The 23,350-nt window shown below is 41.6% G+C and overlaps 4 protein-coding genes across 7 annotated transcripts; 1 reads left to right on the forward strand and 3 right to left on the reverse strand.

Moving 5' to 3' along the window:
- Positions 1–882: 882 nt before the first annotated feature.
- LOC111592622 (hornerin) lies at positions 883–3,278 on the forward strand. The gene is made up of 4 exons (XM_023304957.2): positions 883–1,115; positions 2,242–2,511; positions 2,581–2,718; positions 2,791–3,278. Exons 1-4 carry the CDS (start codon positions 1,046–1,048, stop codon positions 3,258–3,260), a joined length of 948 nt encoding a protein of 315 aa, XP_023160725.2. The 5' UTR covers positions 883–1,045; the 3' UTR covers positions 3,261–3,278.
- A 986-nt stretch (positions 3,279–4,264) lies between these two features.
- On the reverse strand, positions 4,265–6,803 carry LOC111592663 (uncharacterized transmembrane protein DDB_G0289901). The gene is made up of 5 exons (XM_030223198.1): positions 6,659–6,803; positions 6,316–6,328; positions 6,225–6,251; positions 4,601–5,990; positions 4,265–4,531 (listed from the first exon to the last, which is right to left on the reverse strand). Exons 1-5 carry the CDS (start codon positions 6,705–6,707, stop codon positions 4,379–4,381), a joined length of 1,632 nt encoding a protein of 543 aa, XP_030079058.1. The 5' UTR covers positions 6,708–6,803; the 3' UTR covers positions 4,265–4,378.
- Positions 6,804–9,802: 2,999 nt separating this feature from the next.
- Positions 9,803–14,021, reverse strand: LOC111592556. Of its 3 annotated transcripts, none has more exons than XM_023304847.2 (6): positions 13,952–14,019; positions 12,305–12,421; positions 10,678–10,891; positions 10,481–10,552; positions 10,189–10,375; positions 9,804–10,128 (listed from the first exon to the last, which is right to left on the reverse strand). In XM_023304847.2, exons 2-6 carry the CDS (start codon positions 12,372–12,374, stop codon positions 9,952–9,954), a joined length of 720 nt encoding a protein of 239 aa, XP_023160615.2. In that variant the 5' UTR covers positions 12,375–12,421; positions 13,952–14,019; the 3' UTR covers positions 9,804–9,951. The 3 variants fall into 3 exon arrangements, with proteins under 3 accessions (XP_023160618.2, XP_023160615.2, XP_023160616.2); XM_023304848.2 differs by lacking the exon at positions 13,952–14,019 and adding an exon at positions 13,661–13,675; XM_023304850.2 differs by lacking the exon at positions 10,481–10,552 and having other exon boundaries at positions 9,803–10,128; positions 13,952–14,021.
- A 695-nt stretch (positions 14,022–14,716) lies between these two features.
- On the reverse strand, positions 14,717–22,787 carry LOC111592551 (peroxisomal acyl-coenzyme A oxidase 3). Of its 2 annotated transcripts, none has more exons than XM_023304839.2 (6): positions 22,509–22,787; positions 18,555–18,704; positions 16,834–17,757; positions 16,640–16,765; positions 15,509–15,854; positions 14,717–15,440 (listed from the first exon to the last, which is right to left on the reverse strand). In XM_023304839.2, the coding sequence occupies exons 2-6, from the start codon at positions 18,687–18,689 to the stop codon at positions 14,884–14,886; spliced, it is 2,088 nt and encodes a 695-aa protein (XP_023160607.1). In that variant the 5' UTR covers positions 18,690–18,704; positions 22,509–22,787; the 3' UTR covers positions 14,717–14,883. The 2 variants fall into 2 exon arrangements, with proteins under 2 accessions (XP_023160607.1, XP_023160609.1); XM_023304841.2 differs by lacking the exon at positions 22,509–22,787 and adding an exon at positions 18,861–18,945.
- Between the last annotated feature and the right edge of the window lie 563 nt (positions 22,788–23,350).

The raw sequence follows: 23,350 nt of genomic DNA on the forward strand, positions 1-23,350 counted from the left end.
CACACGTAATGACAGCACCAAATGCAATTGCTAATTAATTGCCCAGGAGCAGGGCCAAAAACTAGAGAGTCCTCGCCATCGAATAGCACAATTTATGGTCCACACATTTGTTTGGCTTGACATTATTATTCCAACATGTGTGCGCTACGATCCAAGTTTTGACAAATGGGGCTGGGAGCTCATCTTGTTCCTTAATGCAGATGGGGTTGTGGCGAGGGCGGCCGAGGGATCAGTTAATCGCAACGCAATAAAGCTGAAGCCTTAACTTGAACTTGAATGTGATTTGGTTGCCACTTTGATGGTCCGGCGGCTAATGAAGATAATCGTTTGTGCTGTCAAAATTGCCACAAAATATAATTGTGGTAGCTGCTCGAATCTCCGACTCATGATTAACGATGAGAGCGTTGCGGCCAAGACCAAAAACAAAATTCAGTTTCTGATAGAACAAAAAACAACTCAACAGACACAATGGGATCTTTAAGATACATACTCGTTCGTACGACAGCGGAAACTTCAGTAAAAACAATAACAAAAGATGCCAGCCAGCCGATTACGGGCAATTTAATGAAGTGGCAGGGGGCGACAGGGGGTGGTAGGTGGGAGGTGGGGGTAACGTCTTTATACGCATTACGTTCATAAGCTGCGGCGCCCCTCGATGCCTCAGCCTCAACTGCAACTCAAGTGCAGTCCGGTAACAAACTCAGCGACTCAGTTGGAAGCCCAGTCAAGATGTTATCTAAAAAAGCTCAAACGTCAGCCTTTAGAACAGAAACAGAAACTGAAACTGAAACAGAGTCTGAAGCAACTGCACAGTTGGCTAGTTAATTTTTTAATGAATCTCGGCAGATATTTGAAATCGGTTTGAGTCGGTTTGCGTTTGCGATATTTTTTAGTCGTTTCTCGCTGGTTTTTAAGTGCGCACATAAGACGCGCTCGAAAGTTTTCAACAAGTTCCACTGAAAACACCCCCGAAGTCGAGATCTCGTGTCGCGAGTGCCAATCAGATACCCAACTTCTTCAATATCTGTAAACAGTTTTTTGTGAAATGTTGCCGGGATCCGTGGCCTTTTTGGCATGGCTCTGCTGCTTTCTGTTAACTCATCATTGCGCCCAAGGTTGTTCCTCAAATTGGCTTTTGACTCATGTTTGCCCATTTCACAATTAGTCATTAGTTTGAACATGCACGGCCGTGGGCTTTTCCAGTTCTTTGGGAATTTTCGCGTACCCCAAACCAAAAAAAAAAATATTATAACAAAACATTTCTTGCAAATTTTGCCCAAAGGGGTGAATGGACTTGCAATGAACAATGCTGAAAAAACTTGATAACAAATTAAAAAGTTATTAAAAATCATTCAATTTTTTGACGTAAATTAAATAATGTATTTAAACTATATTTTAACAAAATTTCAAATATTTTTGCCAGGAATTGCCTTTGAAATTTCATTTCTATTTTAAAGTATATTTCAAATATGACTTCAATTCAGTTGACAGTATTTATAAATATTTTATTTAATAATATTTAATAAATATTTAATATTTAATAAATATTTTATATCCATCTCTATCTCTCTCTCTCTCTTTGCTGCTTGACAAATAATGTTTTTTTACATTCCTCTATAGAATCTTTAAGCTGCATAGCCATTGCAGTCGTTGCTCGCCTTACTTGAAACAACATATTTAGAGGCAGACTCAGGCTGATGATACCATTGCTATCTACGGCTACTACTAACTACTTTCTAGTACGATATCTTCCATATTTTCAATAAATATATAAAAACTATCAAAGGGAATGCAATCTGAATCCAACTGTGTTAGCAACCCATTCTTAATCTACTTAGTTAGCAGAGCAAACTTTGCATATTGAAGTGCAATTAAAAGTGGTCAAAGTGTGCCTCGACCGCTTGAGAGGCAGTCAACTGTGTACGATTACAAGAGATAGGGAACGAGAGAGAGAGAGAGAGGGGGGAGAGCAATAGATAGATGGAGAGCGAGAGCGAGATATATCCATAAATAAGTCAGCGTGAGCTAATTGCTCCACTTACAGATGCTCTCGCCGCGGGCAGCTTCAGATACGCTCCAGTTCCGTTGATGTTCCTTTTGGGGCGTGGTTAAGGCTGAAGCGGGGGTATTGGAAGTCGATGTGTTTGCATAACTTAAATGAAATTTCTCTGCTAAATCTAATTTCTATGCTAAACCGAAAACAAACAACGACGACGCGCTTTGGATATGCACCGTAACCAGGTCAGTCGACTAAAGTGTCATCCAAGCTGGATTTCGATGACATGGAGAATGGCAGCAATAGCAACAACCAAACTGGAGTGCCAGTTATAATTGGCCAGGGACAGGGCCAGGGACAGGGACAGGGACAGGGGCAACAGGGCAACGCTGGCTATGATCAGAGCTCTGGACGCAATGGCAGCGGAGGAGGTGGAAGCAACAGTGGCAATCGGCCAAAGATACACGGCGTGCGTGTTACAGTCGACACGGGCGATGGACAGCAGCAAACGAAAGGTAATTAAATTGGCTCAGAGCAAAGGGCAAATCAAATGAGACTTTAACCAAAACAAACTACCCAAATAGAATCCAAGGAGAGCGTCGAAATAACGGACTTGGGTAAACACAAGAAACGTGTGGGCATTCACACAGACATCACGTTCGAGATTACGGCCGAGGGTGACGCAAATGAGACGAGCTCAGCACAGCAGCAGGGCGAGAAAGGTGAGCGGGCGCCTGCATCACTTTCACCTTCGTCTTTCACTGCAATCAATTATTCACTTTCTCACATGCCAGAGGATGCCAGCGTGCCCATTTACAAGGGTCGTTCGAGCAGCCGTGACTCCAAGCACAAGTCCAGCAATCCCAGCAACCCCAAAGCCCAATGGAATCCCAACTTCTCCAGCGAGCATCGCGGCTACGATGGCAGCAACCGTAGTGGCTCCAGATCAAGCCCGGCTGACTACTATCCCCAGTATTATCCACAGCACGTCTACACGACCGCCGATGATACCAGTGGCAGCATTTACCGCAACGGCGAGACCTGGACGCACTACGTTCCCGTGTGGACTACGGAGCGCTCGCCACATGAGCAGAGCCAGCTGCAGCGACAACCCAGCTGGAAGCCCTGCTACTGCATGTCCTCCTACGACTACCGAGCCCGTCGGGACAACAAAAGCAGCAGAAAAGCTGACTCTCCCAGCAGGGAAGTGGTCAAAGGTCGAGCCGTCCACATCGATGGCAAGTTGGAGCAACCCTTCTCCTGAAAATTCTATATTCCAGATATTTGCAAGTTCTTAATCAATTAAATAAATAAAATTATTAGAAAAATTTATTTCTCTGCTTCTTGTTGCATTGGTATGTGTAGATAATATATATAAATATGATATGATCTATCGTACTATAATATAAAAATTCATCTTCTGTGGTAAAGAAGTTACAAAGGATTCTGCAGTAACTAAACAGCCAAAGTTTTTATCTTTAGCTACAAAACTTTTGAAAGTTATAGATTTTTCTATTTGCCACGCCTTCAAGAGGTATACAAAACTTGTGACTAAGGCTCTACAAATTTGCAATATACAAGGCATTCTTGATATGCAAGGACAACACAGAAAACGGTCTGTTTTCCTACGGACTGTCGGATAAACATGGGTAGACATAGACGGTTAGACATTGCAATCAATGGACTCTTTAACTCCATTAATGAGCATGCAAATATATATAGATTATGCTCACAATTATAGATCATTTCAGTTTTCAATCCAAAGATATTCTTACACTAGCTTGCACCAACTAATTTATTGGCTCCAGCTAAGAAATTTTGTTTAGCGCACTCCATGGAAATATGTATAAGAAAAGATTAGGAAATTGTTATCAATACGAGGTAGAATCCCAGATGATGTACTTAGCCTGAGTGCTTATAACAGGCAGAAGGAAGCGTTTGCGATTTCCCAAAGCTCAGCATCAACCTCAAAAATGTTCAAATTCTGTCCATACGATGCGTTGGTCTATCCTTAAAAGAGTCTTTTTTGAACATGCTCCAAGGAAAAGAGGAAAAACGAAATTCACTGTTTTGATTTCTTTTAAATCAATATAAAACATTGTCGTTTCATTAGTGTTTTCATAAAATAGAAGCAGATTAAGAGTAGCTCTTTAATTGAATGAATAAGCAGACCTTTTGCTGAAGTGCTCTAGTCAGAAGTGACCAAGTGCGAGTTACCCTCATAAATCAAAGGCAATTAAAATTCTTTTATGTATTTTAAAAATTCGTTTTTTATTTTTAACAATTTTGTTGACCCGTCTACAACGCGGAAGTTAGAAATTTGATGCTACTATTCTTGGTGAGGCAGAGTGAGAGAGAAAGAGATGAGTCGAGAGTTACATCTTACGAGTGCACACTGTAGGTGCTCACTTTGCCGTTGTCGTCAACTGAGGCGGTGGCTGCATTGTAGCCGAACTGCTTGCCGTTCACATTGTAGTTCTCGCTCTCGCCGGTGGCCAGATCCTTGTAGTTCTTGACATGTCCATCGGAGTCAAACTGGGGAGTTCAAAGAGAAAAGGTGAGCTTTGCTTTGCTTTGAGAGGCAGAGAGCTAATTGGGGCATACCTCCGATTGGGAAGACCACTTGGATTGTTTCTCCCACTGCTTGGTCTGGTAGCCGCTGTTGCCACCGATGCCAGCACCAATGTTTCCTGCGCCGGACAATTGCTGACCGCTAGTTAGGCCAGAGGAAAGACCCAAGCCGAAGTTGCTCTGGGCATTTAGCTGGCTGTTGCTGGAGGATCCGCCCAAGAGGGAGCCACTCAGCAGAGAGCCTGTGCTACCACCCAGCAGGGATCCACCCAAGAGTGAGCCGCTGTTGGCAGCATTCAGGGAGCTGGCAGAGTTCAGAGAGCTGGCCGCATTCAAGGAGCTAGCAGAGTTCAGGGAACTCGCTGAGTTGTAGCCGTAGTTGGAATTGAAGCCGTTCGAGCCGCCGTACTGCAGCTGATTGGCGCTGGTCAGACCGGCGCCGGTGCTAATCGAGCTGCCGCTGGCTGCCTGCTGCTTGGCTGTCTGATGGGCCTGGTTGATCAGCTGGTGCAGCTGGGAGCTGCCGGAGCCAAAGCTGATGCCTCCGGCTTGGCCGGCGGTCAACAGGGACTGGGCGCCCGAGCGGTGGCCGAAGTTGCTGCCAAAGCCGACATTCTGGTTGACCTTGAAGGCCGAGTTGGTGCCAAAGCTGGAGCCCGTGTTCGAGCCGTAGGTGAAGCTAGCCGAAGGCTGCTGAATGATCTGTGGCGCCGAGGCGGTGGTCGTCACCTTGCGCTGATAGTAGTGCTCGGAGGTGCCAGCGGGCTGGGCAACCTGTACATACTGCACTGAAGGCTTCTGCTCCACCACGCGCTCCACATGCTGCACATACTTCTGGGAGCCGCCGGGCACAGTGTAGACCACCTGCTGTGGTGCGCTGGACACGACACGTTCGTGGTGCAAGTACTCAAGATTGCCGCCGCTGGCAACAGGAGCTGAAATAGCCAAAGGTGCCTGCAGATTGCCAGAGAGTAGCGACTCGGAGTTGGTCGTTCCGGCACCACCAAAGTTGACCTCAGTGCCAGCATTGTTGGCATCCGAGAACTCCACATTGCTGCCGACATTGTGCGCGCTTGCGGCATTAAAGTTGGCACTGTGGCTCGTCTGGAAGGCAGAGTTTGAGGAGAAGGCGCTGTTCGAGCCGAAGGAGGCCGCGTTCTGTGCCCCATAAGAGGCCGCATTGTTGGCGCCAAAGGCAGCGCCGCCGCCTACGCTGCCGCTGCTGCTTTCCGCGCCCTCGACGGCACCCACCGAATCGTAGGAGCTCTCCAGGTTGCCCAGGGAGGCACCCACTCCGCCACCGACCGCCAGATCGGCACTGCCACCAATTCCATAGCTGCTCAATCCACTGGAGCCGTATCCACTCGAGCCATAGGCATTCCTACGCGCCGTTTCGATTGCCTGCTGATGGGCGCTATAGTGGCTGTGGGTGAAATCTAATTAGATCAAGGCGACGTCTGACTGGACGAATATTATGCAACAGCTTTAAGCACGAAGTCTGTTGCACAATATTCCTGTTGCTCAGTCTCTAAATTGATTAGTGCTTTTTTCACAAATTTCTTGAATTTTGGGTGGGTTAGTACCATGTTGCCAATTGGAAATTTCAATTTTTGTCAAGCATAAAATGAGATCTTCAATATCGCCGCACGGCACTTACCGACTATGGAAGTCGTCCCGCTTGCTTCTAAACATTGGTTACCAAAATTAATGTTAATTCAAAGATCGTCTCGCAACTGTGATCGACTTACCTGTGTTCCAAATCTATAAGAGAAAAAGAAACAGCATTATTTTCATTTCATTTCCAGCAAATTCATCGAAATTTTAATTGGAAAATTCTAATCTCTTATCTCGACACATGCCTGCAACGAGACGTTGCACAATTTGTGTTGTGTAAAAAGTTCATTCAGAAATAATTTGTAAACGTGTCGTACGTCAGCGGAAACAGTGTGCGAGAGAGAGAGAGAGAGAGGGGCAAGCGTGAGTAGGAGAGTGTGAGAGGAAGACAGAGAGCGAGATAGATCAGAAGGATCTTTTCTGTTTTTTTTTTTATTTTCACTTTCAACACTTCGAATGGCTAAAGGAGCTCTTTACCTGCACAGACCACGCCCAGGCACAGAGCCAGCACCAACATAGATCTCATATTGAGTTTGTTTTTTGTCTTTTGGAAATTGTTTGCCACTGCGTAAAACCGTGCGAGACCCGCGCCTGAATTTCTACTAATGAATAGCAACGATGGGAGCGCGCTTTAAAAACCAAACAGGCCGCCCAGACACTTATAGATAACAGCGAGCTCTACTCGGACTTAAAACAGATCGCTTCTTGACCTAGAGAGCTTGCCATTGGGCAGCACAGATAATGTGTGCTACGTATATGAATGCTACGAAATTAAACTCGGAATTGGTGCAGAAACTTTTAATATTATTTATTTAAATCAGTGATGAAAGTAATTGCGACACAAACACACACAGAGACGCACACACACACATCTATGTAGACAGCTGATATGAATTGTTTTCGTGCCGAAACCTTGAAATCTATGTACATAGTTGCCATGTACAGTTGTGTTATAATACATGCACAGACCCATATGCATACCTATATAGACTGCGTCTATATTCAAGTACAGGCCATTGACAAAAGCAGTTTGGCATTAGAGCATCGACCATGTATACAGCGACTATAAGCTATTGCTCTCTGTGCGAGGTGAAGGCATATTCAGTCGTCTAAGCTTAGGCGTTCTATTTTCCTTTAGGCTGAACCCATTGAAAATGGGTGCTTAGGGCACAATGACTTAGCGAAAATGCATGTAGCAGGCGAAAGGAGGCGTGGTTGACCCCATAAAGTACATATATTTCTGAGCAGCTTGACGAGCTGAGTCAATTAAGCAACGGCTTGAAATTTTGAATGTATATTTCTGTTTAGCAGGCGCAGTACGAGTCTATCGATTTTGTATTCGATTGCTCAATCCATTTGCTTATCATCGATTAGAATCGATCACTTAATTTCGTTTGCTTCGTTTTATTTCGTTTCTGGAATAAATACACAGATTTTTTATATTTCGGATTTTGAAGTCCATTCCAGGCTGTTCAGTCAGTTTGCTTACAACTTTAAAGATAGAGAGAGATCAAAGCGGACTTGGGCTTTCAAGTAACAAATGTGACCGATTTTTCTCTGAATCAAGTTAACCCTGTAATAGTTTATTACGAATCATCAACTAACAAAACTAAGAAGCAATTGCAGCTATAACAAAAATATCTAATATCATAAAGGAGTAACATAAAGATGTTTTCTGAAAGTTAGCATTAATAACTTGCTCACTTGATACTATTATATAATATTCATTATAATCATATACAGAGATTCTATACAATATATTTGAATAAATATTTATTTATTTATTCATATATTTAAGCATATACTTAAGCATCATTTGTATTCTATTGTCGTATTAAACGGTCTAAGATTAAAATTCTGTTAATCTGATATATATATATATCTATAATATAAATATATAAATATATATATATATATATATATATATATATATATATATATATATATATATATATATATATATATAAATATTTATATTTATATTTATAGACCTCTCTGTGTCTGTCTGTCTAACACAAAATTTAGAAACTAGCAGCTTTGCCTGCCTGCACGATTTTGGGACAATATATTTGAAAACTTCTTTTTGTACCCAAAATCATAACGAAAATTTATTAACTGGATATATTTGCTATGTTAAAATGAATGTAACAGACAGAAGAAATCATGGTCAATGCAATAAAGACAACGTATCCGATAAACAATATTTATATAAACTTATTTATTTATTTTTTTTTTTTTTTGGCTATGCCCACAAAATGAAGAATAATCAAATATTTAAAACCAACTGTGTATAGAAACAGCATAGTTCCCAAATTCACTGTATATAAGAATATATATGTAAGCATTATATGTAGTAGTAGTATATATGTAGAGAAATAAGCTCAACTGTTTTATAGAACAGCTGAGAGTCGTTAAACTCAAATTTTATGCATGCAATATGCAGTCCCTTATAGGAAAATCATTGGCTGATTTAAGCAGTCAGCGGATATATATATATATATATATTGCAAGATTTAGCAGATAGTACAAAATTGAGGAGTATGCTATTATAACTGTGATCAACTGAAAACACTCTTTGAATGTTTTAGAAACTGTTAAACAGTTTCGTTTGCAGTCAGCGATGGGAATCACCTGAGTGAGATTTCATGGCGCTTGGAATACTTTTACGCATTCGTTTCGAATCGGATTCACAGTGGCACTTCCCGGAATCGGTTTTCGGTTGATTTGTAAATAAAAATAATGTAAGTTGTTTACAAACACAAGCTTTTGCTTTATTGCTTCCGCTAAATGCTAATCAGAACAGTTCCAAGCGATTACCACTTGAATAGCCTCTCCCAATTGGACGATTCGCTACTCGAATACCTTGAACACAAAAGCAGTGCTCGGGCTCTGGGAAAACCTTCTGCTTTTCAAGTTCAATTCGTAGCATCTTGAACATTAGCTTTGACTAGAGTCGCCACGAAGAGGCCAGCTATATATAGTGCCTATATGTATATGGTCCGTACGAATTGATGCCATAAATTGTGTTCTTAATGAGACAAATCCATAACCTACACAGAGACAATTTCCTGTGCCGCCTGATAAACTTTGCTCAGGTTATTATCTGCCAAATTGTAGAGGTCGCGAAATAAAATAAATTCAATTTATAAATAAAAACAAAATGGCATAAAAATTTGCATATGTTTGTCATGCAAATGGACGGGAATTATCAGTAGAAAGCTGAAAGAAACATAAACTTTCTAATAAACGAAACCTGTTACAGTAAAGCACCTTTAAATGAGAAAGCTTAACTATATCAAATATATAATTGATTTCATTTATTTATAGAAAGGCAAATAGAATAAATAATTGACAAAGCCCAAATAAGGGAGAAACTAACGAAATTTATATAGGATCAAGTAAATTAACTCGGGGTTTTCCCTGTGAGTGAGTGTTCAATTTAGCAATACAGTAAAGTCTCCGTAACAAATTCAAATACATGACATATATATCAAATACGTTTTGTGCTCTCGATATATAAATAGAGATTTGTTAGCATTCGTTAGCATATATGCTAAACTGATAAGTTGGAAACCTGCCTGTGACAGTGAAGCCCCCTAAATGAGAAACACTTACAATTTGGAATATATAAAGTATATATATAGAGTGTGTATTTGTGTGTTCAAAGCATATAAATAGAGAGTTATTAGCTGCCGTATGGTTTATATAATATGTATGCTAAACACCAAGAGTTGAGTTAAGCTCTGATCTGGGCTGGGTATGGGTCCACCCTAAGAGTGCACCGAGTAGGAGGTCACCTTGCCATTGTCGTTAATGGTTGTCTGTGCACCACGGCGACTGGTGCCATCGCCATTGCTGCTGCTGAACGAGGAGACAGAGACGCCCTTGAAGCCGCCACCACCGCTGCTGCTGGGGCCACCGAAGCGGTTCACAATATTGGGTGTTGCCTGTGGAAAAGGGAAATGCTTTAGCCACGCTCTAGCCAGCTGCAAGAGCCATTCGCTTACCGCACTAGCGGGACTGATGTAGGCAGTTTGCCTGATTCCATTGGAGCCGATGGTGCCAGAAGCCAGGGCATAGTTGGGTGCATAGCGGTGCGAGTTGTAGGAGCCTCCCGAGCCGCCTCTATAGCTGTTCTGTCGCACCACATTGTCGTGGTAGGCCTGCTGGGCGGCGATCTGCTGCTGGATGCGGCTGTCAAAAACAAGCACAGGGATTGCAATTAGCTACTGTGCCGGCCACAATCTAAGCATGCGGATTAGTGTTGGGGAAAGTGAGATAGGAAAGCTGTGTAATTACGTGTCATCATCGCTTATGGTCGCATCCGCAGATGCGACCGCATCGCCCGACGTGGCCAGTCCCGTTATAGCTCTACAAGAATAGATAGCAAGCGCTGTTAACATCCATCCACCAAGGCCCCCATAGCATACCCCAGTAAAACAATAAAAACAAAAACACCACCCATTTGTATAGAAAAGTCTGGCCAAAATGCTCACTGTTGGGTTGCGTAGTTCTGGGCGAGAATCTGGTTGGTCAGCTGCTGGTGGAACAGGTAGGGATCCGTGATTCCAAAATGTGATGAGTAGCCGCCGCCGTAGTCATCGTAGTCATTGTAGCTGCCAGCATAGCCACCTGCTCCGCCGCCGCTGCTGGCATAGCCACCTGCATACCCACCCGCATAGCCGCGACGACGGCGCGACACCTTCCGGCCTGCAATAGAAAATTAAATAAAAATATTAATCACAGCATCTGAATATATGAAGTGAGTCTGCCAACTCTTTCTCGTACTTTGGCCCATTTCAAGCTGTCGATCCCTAACAACAATGGATCATTAAAGCAATCGATTTCACGTTCGCTTCTAACTGTAATTAACATTATAATTGATGACAGTTAATACTATAAGTTCATGCGAAAGATGATTTACTGACTGTGCTTGAGTCATTTCATCAACTGAACTAAGAAGATCCGGCTTACAGTCCGAGACTTTTGCTGTTTTATCTCATAGCTACAATAGTTTATAATATTATTTTCTTTTTTTCAATAATATTTAATAATGATTAACACTTTCATGATTTTTTATATCATTTTAATTACATTTAATTATGATCCTTTTCATTATTTGTACTATTTTTGGCAATAGTATTATATTTATTATCATGATTATTATTATTATTATTTTTATTAGTATTATTATTATTTTCATTATTATTATTATTATTTTTATTATTATTATTATTAATTTTATTATTATTTCTATTAGTATTATTATTATTTTCATTATTATTACTATTATTATTATTATTATAATTATTATTATTATTCTTATTTTTATTATTATTTTTTTTATTATTATTATTATTATTATATATTATTTTTATTATATATATCTCATAAGCAATGATTCGCGACAGCTGCGTATAGTCTCCTGGTCAATTGAGATGTAAAAGAAATGCAAATCTTATTAAGAGTAGCTAGATCAAGGTAAGCTGTATTTCTATTTGACAAAATTGCTCTCTGCTCTATGTAACCAAATCCATGAATTCGAAAGTACCTAAAAAAGTTAGACAAAAGTGCCGAATCCAACTGCATAAATTAAGCAAACTATGCAGACCACAGTTGGATAGGTGATTACAAGAAAGCAGCTACCTGGCAGAAGTGATCTCCGAAGTCACAGTTAAGATCCTAATAAAGTAAATGTGCAAAGACAAAGATGCTTGAAGAGGAATCTATGATTATGCTGAACAGATACTGCAGCAAAAAGGACAACAGAAGGTAGTCAGTTAGAGCATTTAGAACGGCAAGGCCTTGAAGGATCGATGGTGAGGGGCAGCTCAAGAAAGAGGAAGGAACACAACGGGAGTGATTACCTCCAAAAAAGTAGTTTATATATTATTTTTGCTTATTTTATTAATATAACTATATGTTATTGATAGCATTTCCTTTATGATTTTCATATTTTATTTGTGTCTTTGAACATTTAAACATTACGATCGATCACGATTTCAAGTATCTATACTCTATATACGAGGATCTCATATTGCACTAAGTTACATAATTTCTATGAAACCAGACACACTTGTGATGGGTTATACGATATATATATTAAGTATTCACTGTACTCACCCGATGATGCAGCATCGCCCTCAGTGTATAATGCGCTCATGACGATACAAATTAGCAAAAGTTTCCACATATTATTTCTTAATTTTTATTTGCATATAAAAATTCGGTTGATTCTAGCTGGAAATAATAAAAAGTAAACAAATGAAAAATAAACAAATATAAAATATTAAATGTGAGACAGAAACAGGTCTCGGCGAAGCTGTAAGCGATCCGGTTTGCCGTTGTAGACGTTGCTCTTGAGTTTGATGATTTGTTTTCATCTTCCATTAATGAGTCTCACTTATATAATTCGTAATTCTCGATCTATGCAAATCACAAACAGTTCTAAACTCATTGTTTGTCTATATTCTCACTCGTTAGCTTTGGGGAGGTCGGCATCGACTTAGCAGAGCTTACCTAACTCGAGAAAGAAAACAATAACTACTACGAAGCTGTGTTCTAGTCGACTCTGTAATGCTCTTGCAATGAATGCTTCCCCCTAAGCCGGACCTATTTCTGCGCCCATCACGTGCCCTAATGTAACCTTCAATTAAATTTGATAAGAATCCGTCTAATTGCAATTACACGACTTTTCAATTATTGATTCTCAAAAATAATAGCGAGAGAAAGGAGGCGTGGGAGTGAGAGATGCAGAGGCGGGGGACAGTGGGAGAGAGCGGGTATTCGAGGGGGCGGCACATGTGAGAAAATCACCAAATTCAAAGCGGAAATTCCCAAAATGTAAATTAATTGATTTCTATATGAGTTTTGTTTGTCCGGAGATTTCTAAACCGGTTTCACTAATTGGTTGCTCTTTTTTACTATTTTGTTTTGTATTTTTTCTACAATTAAGAAACATTTGTTGTTGTTGTTCTTGGAAGCGCCGCGTAATTTGGTGCGCATTTTGTACATCACATCGATTCGAGGCTCGAAGCTTCTTTATTCGCAATTCTGTTCGCACTTGTCGAACGTTTATGAGAGGTCTGAGAATATCTTGTTATTGCACTTCACTTTTGCACAGCTCTTGTTTATGGTTCATTGGGGGGATTTTTCTAAGCAAATTACGGATTTACCCGCCCGAGTGGCTAGACCACCATATTTAGACTCTTTTTGCCTGAATACCGGAATAATAAATGGCCAAGCTTTCTTCACAAAGAAACCAGTCACGAAATTAACATATGATTCGGAAATTCGCGCAGTTAGGCCCAAGCTAAATGGATATCGTTGTCTTCGCTCTGTTTGATTTGGCCTCATCCAAGGCGTGCTCTGGGTTGAATGTCTTTTGGAATGTCGACTTTAGTGTTCTTTACTGCCTTATCAGGCACGGATGCCCTTTCCCACAGCTAGCTTAGCTTGTGTATACACTCAGTCACTCACACTCTGCCCAAAAAATCAAATCGAACTGCGTCGCCGATTTGCAAAAGTTATGAAAACAAACGAAGCGTCTATATTTAACACATCTCTCACTCTCTCACTCTCTCTCTGTTCAGTCATTGGATCGAATTGATATGATGTGTCAGAGCCGAACGACTCGCTTGAGTTGCTCAGACAATTATGATTCTTAGCCACGATTCTTTCTGCCCGCTCACGCTCCGAGCTGCCTCTCACAGATCCCGCTCGCGGCTTACGCTCGGAGCTCCCTCGCGCAGATCCCGCTCACTCACTCACTTTGATCGCGAACGGTAGCTCGTGTTTACTGTGTGGCAAGCTGGCCACGTCTGAGTTGGAACAGGTAAGCACAGGTCCTCTTATAAACGGGGCTCACACCAAGCCGATCGCACAATGACCAGCACCTTTGCACACTATCCAATGATGCCCACTCTACACACACACACACACACCCACAATCGAGCGTGTGTGTGCATATGTAAAATGCTGTCTATATGCTTGCTTAGCCGACTAATTATAACAAAAGGCAGTTTTTGTTTAGCTCGCAGCCCCAAACTATGGACCACTTTACACAACTCTAGTTGGGCTCATAAATAATTCAGTCAAAGGCTTCGCTAATTAGACGCCAACAACAAATTGCAATCAATCTTATGCATTTTTATTCACACAACTCGTAACATCTTTAATCTTAAACATTAAGTTTCTAATATATACTACATATGTTTATATATATATATATAGTATTTGCAGTTTAACTGAAATATGATTGATAGGAACAACTGTTGATAGTTTTCGCGTCAACATCGGGAATGGGGAATACTTTGGGCAACTAAAGAAACTCGCTGTTTCACTCAAATTCTTATAAGTGATTTGATAATTTTGATGTCGTTCACTCAGTTTGCGTCCTACTGTTTAGTAATTTCATTTTGATTTATGCCAATCAGAAAACATGTCAAATATTAAGAGAAAGAAAAGACAGGTGTCAAGATGTTAATACTTTACGTACTTCACGAAACTAACTCAAACGATGCTAATCGAACTTCTATATATGGTATGTATAAGAGGTAATACCTGGATACGATATGACTATATAACAAAAGCTACTAATTTAGCTAGAATGGGTGACCGACCGATCGACCTGCCCAGGCACTTGTCCCTCCACGTCTTGCTGCCCTCTATCCACTGCCCATGGCCGACTGTCCACTAGCCGCTTAAAGTTTGGACTTCTCCTGGCCCTGTGGTATAATCACATCGCGCCACCACGAAGGGCGCTGAAAGGCTCCCTCGTTGGTCATAAATTCGTTTTGCAGGTTCTCGTATAGAAGACCGTCAGCACGCGCAATAACCGAGTTGAGGGCAAAGTCCGGCGGTGCAATGGCATCGGCCACGCTGACAGCCATGTCCTTCAGCTGCGCACAACTCTGCAGCAGGCGATGCTGCACGGCAGCAGCAAAGTCGCCGCCAACGGCAAAACCGCCCACGTAGAATGTAGTCATATGGCTCTCCAGCAGCCACATGGCGTAGACATCGTACAGCACGCGTAACACTCGCGCATACGACTCCTCGAGGCTCAGCTGCCTCACGTGGGTCACAAAGCTCTTCAGAGCAAAGTACTCGGCATAGGCCAGCGATAGCTCCCGCGCACCCGATACCTGCGAGTTGTTGCGCGCCTCGAAGCGATGGACACCAGCAGCCAGTTGATGCGTAATGTGGGCGGTCGTGTGGGACATCAGGTGGCACAGCAGCCACTCGTAGCAGCTAAGTGCAACTGTAAGAAAAGCCGAATTTTATTTTATTGTCAACAATTAGTTCATTAGCCTCAGTTCGCTTGCTTACATTCCCAGCTTTCCAATGGACTTTGCCGCAACAGCTGTGGAAATTGCAGCTGCAACAAGGTCTCGCGACGCTGCAGGAACGTCACGCTGCCAATTGGCGACTCCAGCTCCTTGGCGCCCCACTGGCGCAGCAGCCAATTGGATGCCTGCTGGCCAAGCACGTTGTTATCGCCCTCATAGGTGCACAGCGGATCGTGATCGCTGCGCATCTGGCCCAGCTTGGAGGCTCGCAGATATCCATGACCGCCGCATGCCTCGCGCGTCTCCTGAATGGCGTCGCGTGCCGACCACGTGATGCGTGGTTTCGAGGCCGAGATAATCGCATGAATCTCCGCAGCGTTCTGAGTCTGCAAACGAATTGAAACCCATTACATTACAATTTGAAAATGGACTAAGTCACAATATTGAATTTAGTATAAGTAACTAGCAATCGTTGTAGATTAACAACAAACAATCTTAAAAGATTTGGTTTGTGGGCACCTTAGTGCCAAATCGACTCTTTGAATCTTTATTTTCATCACTTGGCAGCAATTCCCCTCGGGAAGTTGGCTTATGATTGAACTGAATGTACTTAAGGCTGAAGGGCTTCAACGGTGCGATCGACCTCACGGAGATTTTTTATGGCTAAAAACTTGAGTCGAAACTTCCGAAAATTATTTTAACTATTCGTTTAAGAGAATTTATGATTAAGTGGTAAATATTGTTGAGTACCACAACTGGTACATGGCTATCGCAAATAGTATCACTCTTGTTCAGCCAATAGATAAGTTCAATTAGATCATAAAACAAGTAATAAACCTTAGATTCAGTCAGAGTGTCTAGCAATAGCTAGACTTATATATACTATACCTATGTATATCGATTTGCCTGTTGACATTTGTCATGCATTTATATAGCTAGTTTGATTATGTTAACTGTGATTGATTAGATTGAGTGAAATTGGTCTAGACAGCAGAGCCCGACCTGTACTTGGCGTGCCAATATCTGATTTCTATACAGAATCTGGACTGCTTTAGTAATAAAAGATAAGTGAAGTATGCATTTTGGAATTTTCCATGACGTAGACTTCATGGTATGTTGCTTAAGAGTTGAGTGTCTTTTAGACTTCTGTCCTCTCCGCAACTACACCTACCAGTATATCGAATCCGTTAGAGTCTGCCTGGGAGCGGGCGATAATCTGCAGATACGTGTTGGTCAGCTCCTCGACTGCAATCTTCTGCACACAGGCGGCAGCCAAGTAGGGAAAGATGCGATATTGCTGCGAATGAAGAGCAGGGTTTAGTAGTGAGTAGAGTAACGCTGGATGAGATATATGGCTTCACTTACATGCAGCTGGTACTCGATGATGGGCATCTCCTCGCCCTCACGTTCTGGGCCAAACTGTTTGCGCACTGCCGCATAGCGGACAGCAATAACGGCCGCGCTGCAGAGGGTGTTGGCCGACTCCTGCATGATGCCAATACGTCCCGCCGAGAAGCTCTCTAGTGCGGCGCCCAGTGCCTGGCCGGGATCGGTGAAGACGCTCTCGTAGACGCCATCAGGCGTCACATTGCCCGTCCGATTTAGATGATTGTCGCGCGGTATACGATAGTTGGTGAAGACAACAAAGCCATTGTCGATGCCATTCAGGCCGCTCTTCTCGCCAATGTCGCCGACCAGGACACCGGGATATGGGATCAATGTTTTCGGATCACGAATAGGTATGAGAAATCCATGCAGTCCATGGTTCTCGCCGTCAGCCGTAATCAGGTTGGCAAAAGTCATGGCGACGGTTGCCATTTTGCCCAGGTTGCCCACCCAGCACTTTGCCGCCTCGAAGTCCGGTGTATTGATGACGAACTCTTGCGAGCTGGGATCGTAGGTGGCGGTGGTGCGAATTCGCTTTGTGTTGCTGCCATGCGAGACCTCCGTGACGGCCAAGCAAGTAATCACCTCTCGGTTCCAGGCGGCGTCAATATACTTGGTATGCTTCTCCGTACCCATGGCCCTAATCGCATTGTTGAACAGGCCCACTCCCAGAGCTATTTTTACGGACAGGCTGGGTGAGTAGCTGTTCAGTGCCTCATTGATGTGCATCAAATACTTTGTCTTTTCCGAGAAGTTCAGATTCTCGATTTCCTTGGGCACCAGCTCCAAATGTTTCATGCGATTCACTTGCATCGCTGCCAGGCGCTTCTGTTCGTCCATCGGCAGTGTTCGCGAGGCGTGTGCAAAGAGTGGATCACTTTCCAGGCGACGCCATACATTGTACTATATAATTAGGAAGGTAGGAAAAAACGAAATTGAATCAGTTGAAATATGTTTTTGCAGAATGGCAATTTCTACTCTCCTCTATTCGCCCAGTGACATTCACAGCGACTCTGTCCGCAAAGTACAAATAGCCATCTCATTCTCACTCAACTACACACGATACTGTGTTCAGCAACAGCTATCTTTGTCTCTCTCTCTCTGTCTCTCTACAGGACGCAAATTAGAAATGAGAATCTTGCAGCTAAGCTAAATTTTCAGCGACAGCCGCACACTAATACTACTGCAACTGCAGTGGGGGACAATTACGAATTGGGAAACTTTGAAAACAGACTGCTGTTAATTTTACAATATTACGTCATATTAGCAATACGATACACACACACATATTGTGTGGAATCAGAGTTTCTTCTATTGGAGGGGTTTCTATCGCAGATTATAACAAAGAGAAATACAGCTGAGAAATTGAACTCAACGATAATTGGTATTAAATTGGAATATAAAATATTATTTTATATTCCTAACTCATTCTTTTATTTATTAGATTATTGGCAACATTTTGTTTATTGTCAGTATAATTTCAAGACTTTCAACACCATATAAAAATTTCTGCATTCATATTAAACATTTTTATTTGCAAATTCATTTGTAGTCATATACATTTATCTTTTTTTAATTTGTTATTTCTCATTAAGTCTTTCTTTCGTCGTGCACCTGCTTTTTTATACAATACGTCAACCCTGTATTCCCTACGCCTAAATCTTAATTTTAGCTAGTTTAATTTCTTTGCATTTACTCACCTTGATGCGCAGTGCCTGTTCCGTTTCGAAGATCAAGCGCAAACGCTTCCAATCAAAATTGGCGCGCTTGCGGTAAGCTGCAAGACCTCCGCCCGTTGGCAAATCGGGTATAAAACTTGTGTCCACGTTGTCCATTCTGTATGTGTTTCACTGCAATGAGAGTGAATGAGCATCTGGTGAGTTGAGTTGTTAATCGTTGTCCAATTAGAATTCAACTGTTTTTAAGTGGAGCACTTCAGCTACTTAAGCCGCATACTATTGAAGCCATAGTAAATCGGTTAACGGGAAAATATAGCAGTCAATTACCCGTTTGACACACCCGCAGGTTTGGGGGCAACTGTAACACGGCTAACCCAAGTGAAAAGCCACAGTTTGAGAGCGATTGCTTCATGCTTAGAGCAAATACAGAAACCCTACAGTAGCATCTTAAATAACCATACCACCAATTAGGAAGGTATAATAAAATCTTTCTTTATCACTTTCAGGATCACTTCCAATACAAGTTGCAACTGTGATAAACCTCAATCCAAAAGTCAAATATATACAACAGCCCTCGAGCAGAGTGCAAACTGATTGAAGATAAGCGCAAACGTAAATAAAGAATCGCAATATTAAGAGTGTGCGATAAACGCGCTGTGTTCCGCACAAGAGCCTGAATTGATTTAAGTGTCTAAGAATGTTTATACCACACACTTAACCCTATCAGGCTATAAACTTAATTTTAATTGTTTCACTTATTAACTGGCATAAACCACACTCAAAGCCAACAAGGAAAGGAAATGGGGAACGGCCTTGGTAACACACACACGACATAACGGTAAAGTTAATGACGCACATTGGAAGTCTATAGGTTGTAAGTTTAATTACCTATAAGCTAAATACTATGGCATGCTATACTACAGCGTTCTAAGAAATAGCACATATCAAAAAAATGATTATTTCAATTCAATTTCCCTTTCAAAAAGTCAAAGCAAAAGCTATTCTCCGTATAGTGCGTAGTGATCATTTTGGATATCAGTTCCACTGTATATTGATTGAATATATAATATCTAAATATCATAATGAATTCCGTGGAACTTATAAACAATTAGCGCGAGTCGCAGATAATATTAGAAGATAAGACGAAGTAGCTGACAGACGAAGCTCTTCAAATTATAATATTTTGATATCTTTATGGATTGTCGAGAGCTCAACTCTATCATTGAGACGCTCAATTAGCAAACTCACTCTCTCTCTCACGCACTCTCTTTCATATGCACACAAGCTTTTCTCTCTATCTGTGCTCAAATATTGCATTCTTTCTCTCTCCCTCTTTCTCTCACATTTTTATGTTGATTTATATTCCAAAAGTGCCCCAATGAGACATTATCTGTAGCCTAAAAGAGAATACTTAATGTGTTGAAGAGGTTTGCAAAGAGTAGTTTCTGAAACGTGACTGACTTAGAGATACCCTTCCCAGTTAGAAATGGTCTGTGCGAATATCAGTTGCTTTAATCTTTTGTTTTCCTGATCTAAAATCCAATTACGTTTAATGCTGAAGAATAGATACAAATTTATTAACTCTAAATTATTAAATTTATTAGCTCTAAAAATTGTATGCAAATGGGGGTTTTCGTGGTCTTAACTATTCCCACTATCAACGCCATTTGCCTTCGGTCTCTAAAGGGTATTTCGCGTAAACAGCTGACAGACTCAACAGATCAAAAGATACATGAAACATAACAAATGTATACTACTAGGTCGACATACAAGATGTCATATTCAATTGTTTGCTTACACTAAGGCCGCAGAGAGAAGAGAGAAGAAAATTGTAAAATAAAAAAAAAAATTTCAAGCGAATGCCTAGAACAGCAGCGACAACAAACAACCACAAAAGTCGTTAAATAGACCGTAAATACATAAATATATATATATAAATATGTATGTATGTATATTTGTATATATACTTTTCTTGTGTATATCCGTGTTTGTAAGCAAAGGCGAGAAGTACTTGAGTTCGACTACGGAAAAAGGGGCGTGCGTCAGTCGAAGACGAAATTCACGCAATAACAAAAGTAGAAAAAAAGTTAGACAACAGTGGGGCGGGTAATGGCGACTGCGTTATACCCTTGAACTCAGTACCACTTGAGACTCTATTATTTTTAATATGTTATATAAATGAACTACTAAAGTGATTAGATGATTCATTGGTTCAGAAAATGTTCATTTCAAAGAGTAATCCAAAGAACCACTAAACTGATCAGTGGCGAGATCAGTCATGTTCCATTTAATACATTTTATGAACGACAAGTTCTATTGAGTTGCTCAGCTGCTCATAAACAAAATGTTCATCTGAACTAGTGAACTAGAATCGAATTGAGTAACCGACCAATGCAACTCTGGCACTGAGTATTTTAAATAACTGCTAAACTGAAATAACTGAACGAAATAGATTGAACTTGACTTCTCAAGGCTATAATTAATCGTTGACCTTGACTGGCACTTTGCCCATGAACCTCGTCATTATCTTTGGCGAGTTCGCTGTATTAGCCTTATCAAGCATTGCCGATAAATTTAATTTGATTATACAAAATTTTCATTCAATTTCCAGTTTCCGATAAGTGCTAATAGCTATATACACGAGCAATATGAATAGTTTTCTTATAGTCGCGTTTGCGACCCTGACCTTCGGCTTGTTGTCGAGGCGAAGAAAATAAAATTAATCAGTTAATAAATTATAATTATTGGGGTAGGAAAGAGTGTGATGTATCGATTGATTAGGGCTCATAAGAAGAAATGACGCAACTCTTTCTATGGTGGGCATATGGCCGACTTTGCTTTAAAGGGTATCAGAGCAGCCACAGCTTTGGTTGGTTGAACCAGTGTTGGCTACGTGCTGATAAGCTATGCAAATGCTGCATTGGTTGAGCAGCCACTGGTGCGCTTGCAGTTAGCACAATGGCTGTCCAACTGCGTGAGCCACTAGTAGGGCTGCAAAACAGCAAGCGGGTTGTCACAGAGCTTAACATGTGCTTGACTAATTTGTCAGCGTACATGACATATGTAAGTGCGACCCACGACAAATCGCTACACATTAAACACTCGTATGGCTAATCAGTCGGTAGTAATCGGAATTGCGTGTTAAGCCCAATTGAACACCCACACACACACTGTTGCCAACTATCGCCTTAGATGTGCCCATTAAACATTCAAATAGCTTTACAGTTTTGGGAGTATTGTACTGGGTACTGCAACGGGCGCTCTAGGGTGCGTGTGTGTGTTAAATGAATTTACAATGCAATTTAAGCATGAATTTAAATGCAGCAATTGGCATTAAATGACAATAACAACAACAACAGCAGTTGCGAACACAACAATAACAACAATAAGAGGGAATAATAATAGCTGCAACTGTTAATTTCACTTTTATTTACATATCGCAATCATTGACAAATTGGTTTGGTGCACACATACACACACATACACACGCACGCACGTATACACAAGCAGACAGTTTGAGAGTCTGGCGGGCAATTGGTTCGTGTGTGTTAGTGGCATAAATAAACTTTAATTGTGTTTTCTTTTCCTTGCTCTCTGCTCTGTTGTTGCTCTCGCGACAGCGAATGCGGGTGGCATGCGTGACTCGGACTTAGATTCTGATTGGGTTCCGAATCAGAATACCACCGCATGATATCATGACTCGCAGTGCAAACCGCACACTCACGCACACACGCACACACACTGTTTGTTTTGTTAAGGACTTGAACAAGAGCTCATATTACATCACCGCGCAAAAAAAGACAGAAAGAGAACTATTTGTAAACAGTTCTTTGTAGAGAATGCAACGAAGAGTCGAATGATATAATGCACACATACTTGACTCCATATAAGTATGCGTGTGTGTGTATTGTTTTGTTTCTCTGTGTGGTGTGGTGTGTGTATGTGTATGTGTATGTGTGTTTGTTATTCACCAACCTGTAGAGCTTCCTGCTGATTGACTCTCTTTTTTGTTGCCGGCTTTTGCTTTCGACACAACTATTTGCTTATTGCAGTGGAACTGCAGACAGTGTAGGCAAATCAGTTTAGTTGACCGGACAATTAAGACGAATAAAACGATCTGGATAGCAGAGCAAAGTCACGCACGAAACGAATAACGAATAACGAGTAAAAACGTTGCAATGGGCTGCGGGCCACGCGACTAACAGGACCGACTCAACCGACACAGCCAACAGATGAGAAGTGAGTGAGCAGAGCGAGACTGACGCTGACTGATTCACAACAAGCGTTCGTGCTGCGAACCCTACCGTGTTTATAGGGAGCGACGCGCACTCACACAAGCCCGAGCTCACACACACAAGTGCACACATGCACAGAAATGTGGGAGCGCTGGTAGTTAGATTCACACACAAGTTAATAAGTTGGCGCGAGCACGCAGGCTGCTGAGCTCAATGTCAAGCACCAAGTGCGAGCGAGTCGGCAATCGAGCTGCCGGCCGGCATCTTTACCAGATAAAATAATTCTCTGTCCATTTCTGTGTGTGTGTGTGTGTGTCCGCTTGTATAGTTGTTTGCATGCATGAGCGCAAGAGAGTGTGGGAGAGTGAATTTAAAGGTCCGCAGATGGTGAGTAAACACACAGTTTGCAAGAGCATTTAAAACTGTAGCAGAGCCAAATACAATACGAAAACAGAAGTGTTCCGCCAGCTACTGATGCTTGCGGGTTTGTGTCTTCGCTAAGCCAAGCAACCAGCTGCTATTAATTAACTTAGCATTTTTAATCGTAAATCAAACTTCAGTAAATTGATAACCTTTTCATAA

This window comes from Drosophila hydei, unplaced genomic scaffold, assembly GCF_003285905.1.
Source record: "Drosophila hydei strain 15085-1641.00,03,60 unplaced genomic scaffold, DhydRS2 tig00000149-arrow-pilon, whole genome shotgun sequence".
Classification (NCBI taxonomy): Eukaryota; Metazoa; Arthropoda; class Insecta; order Diptera; family Drosophilidae; genus Drosophila; species Drosophila hydei.

Excerpts from the sequence above, each read along its gene's own strand:
- LOC111592622 (XM_023304957.2), top strand. The coding sequence starts at position 1,046 with ATGTTGCCGGGATCCGTGGCCTTTTTGGCATGGCTCTGCTGCTTTCTG. Across the intron at positions 1,116-2,241 it reads AACTCATCATTGCGCCCAAG|GTCAGTCGACTAAAGTGTCA; the intron begins GTTGTTCCTCAA and ends CACCGTAACCAG. Across the intron at positions 2,512-2,580 it reads TGGACAGCAGCAAACGAAAG|AATCCAAGGAGAGCGTCGAA; the intron begins GTAATTAAATTG and ends CTACCCAAATAG.
- LOC111592663 (XM_030223198.1), bottom strand. The coding sequence starts at position 6,707 with ATGAGATCTATGTTGGTGCTGGCTCTGTGCCTGGGCGTGGTCTGTGCA. Across the intron at positions 5,991-6,224 it reads CGGGACGACTTCCATAGTCG|CCACTATAGCGCCCATCAGC; the intron begins GTAAGTGCCGTG and ends TTTCACCCACAG. Across the intron at positions 4,532-4,600 it reads AGTGGTCTTCCCAATCGGAG|TTTGACTCCGATGGACATGT; the intron begins GTATGCCCCAAT and ends TGAACTCCCCAG.
- LOC111592556 (XM_023304847.2), bottom strand. The coding sequence starts at position 12,374 with ATGTGGAAACTTTTGCTAATTTGTATCGTCATGAGCGCATTATACACT. Across the intron at positions 10,376-10,480 it reads ACCATAAGCGATGATGACAC|CCGCATCCAGCAGCAGATCG; the intron begins GTAATTACACAG and ends TGTTTTTGACAG. Across the intron at positions 10,129-10,188 it reads ACATCAGTCCCGCTAGTGCG|GCAACACCCAATATTGTGAA; the intron begins GTAAGCGAATGG and ends CCTTTTCCACAG.
- LOC111592551 (XM_023304839.2), bottom strand. The coding sequence starts at position 18,689 with ATGGACAACGTGGACACAAGTTTTATACCCGATTTGCCAACGGGCGGA. Across the intron at positions 15,855-16,639 it reads CTAACGGATTCGATATACTG|ACTCAGAACGCTGCGGAGAT; the intron begins GTAGGTGTAGTT and ends ATTCGTTTGCAG. Across the intron at positions 15,441-15,508 it reads TCCATTGGAAAGCTGGGAAT|TTGCACTTAGCTGCTACGAG; the intron begins GTAAGCAAGCGA and ends CTTTTCTTACAG.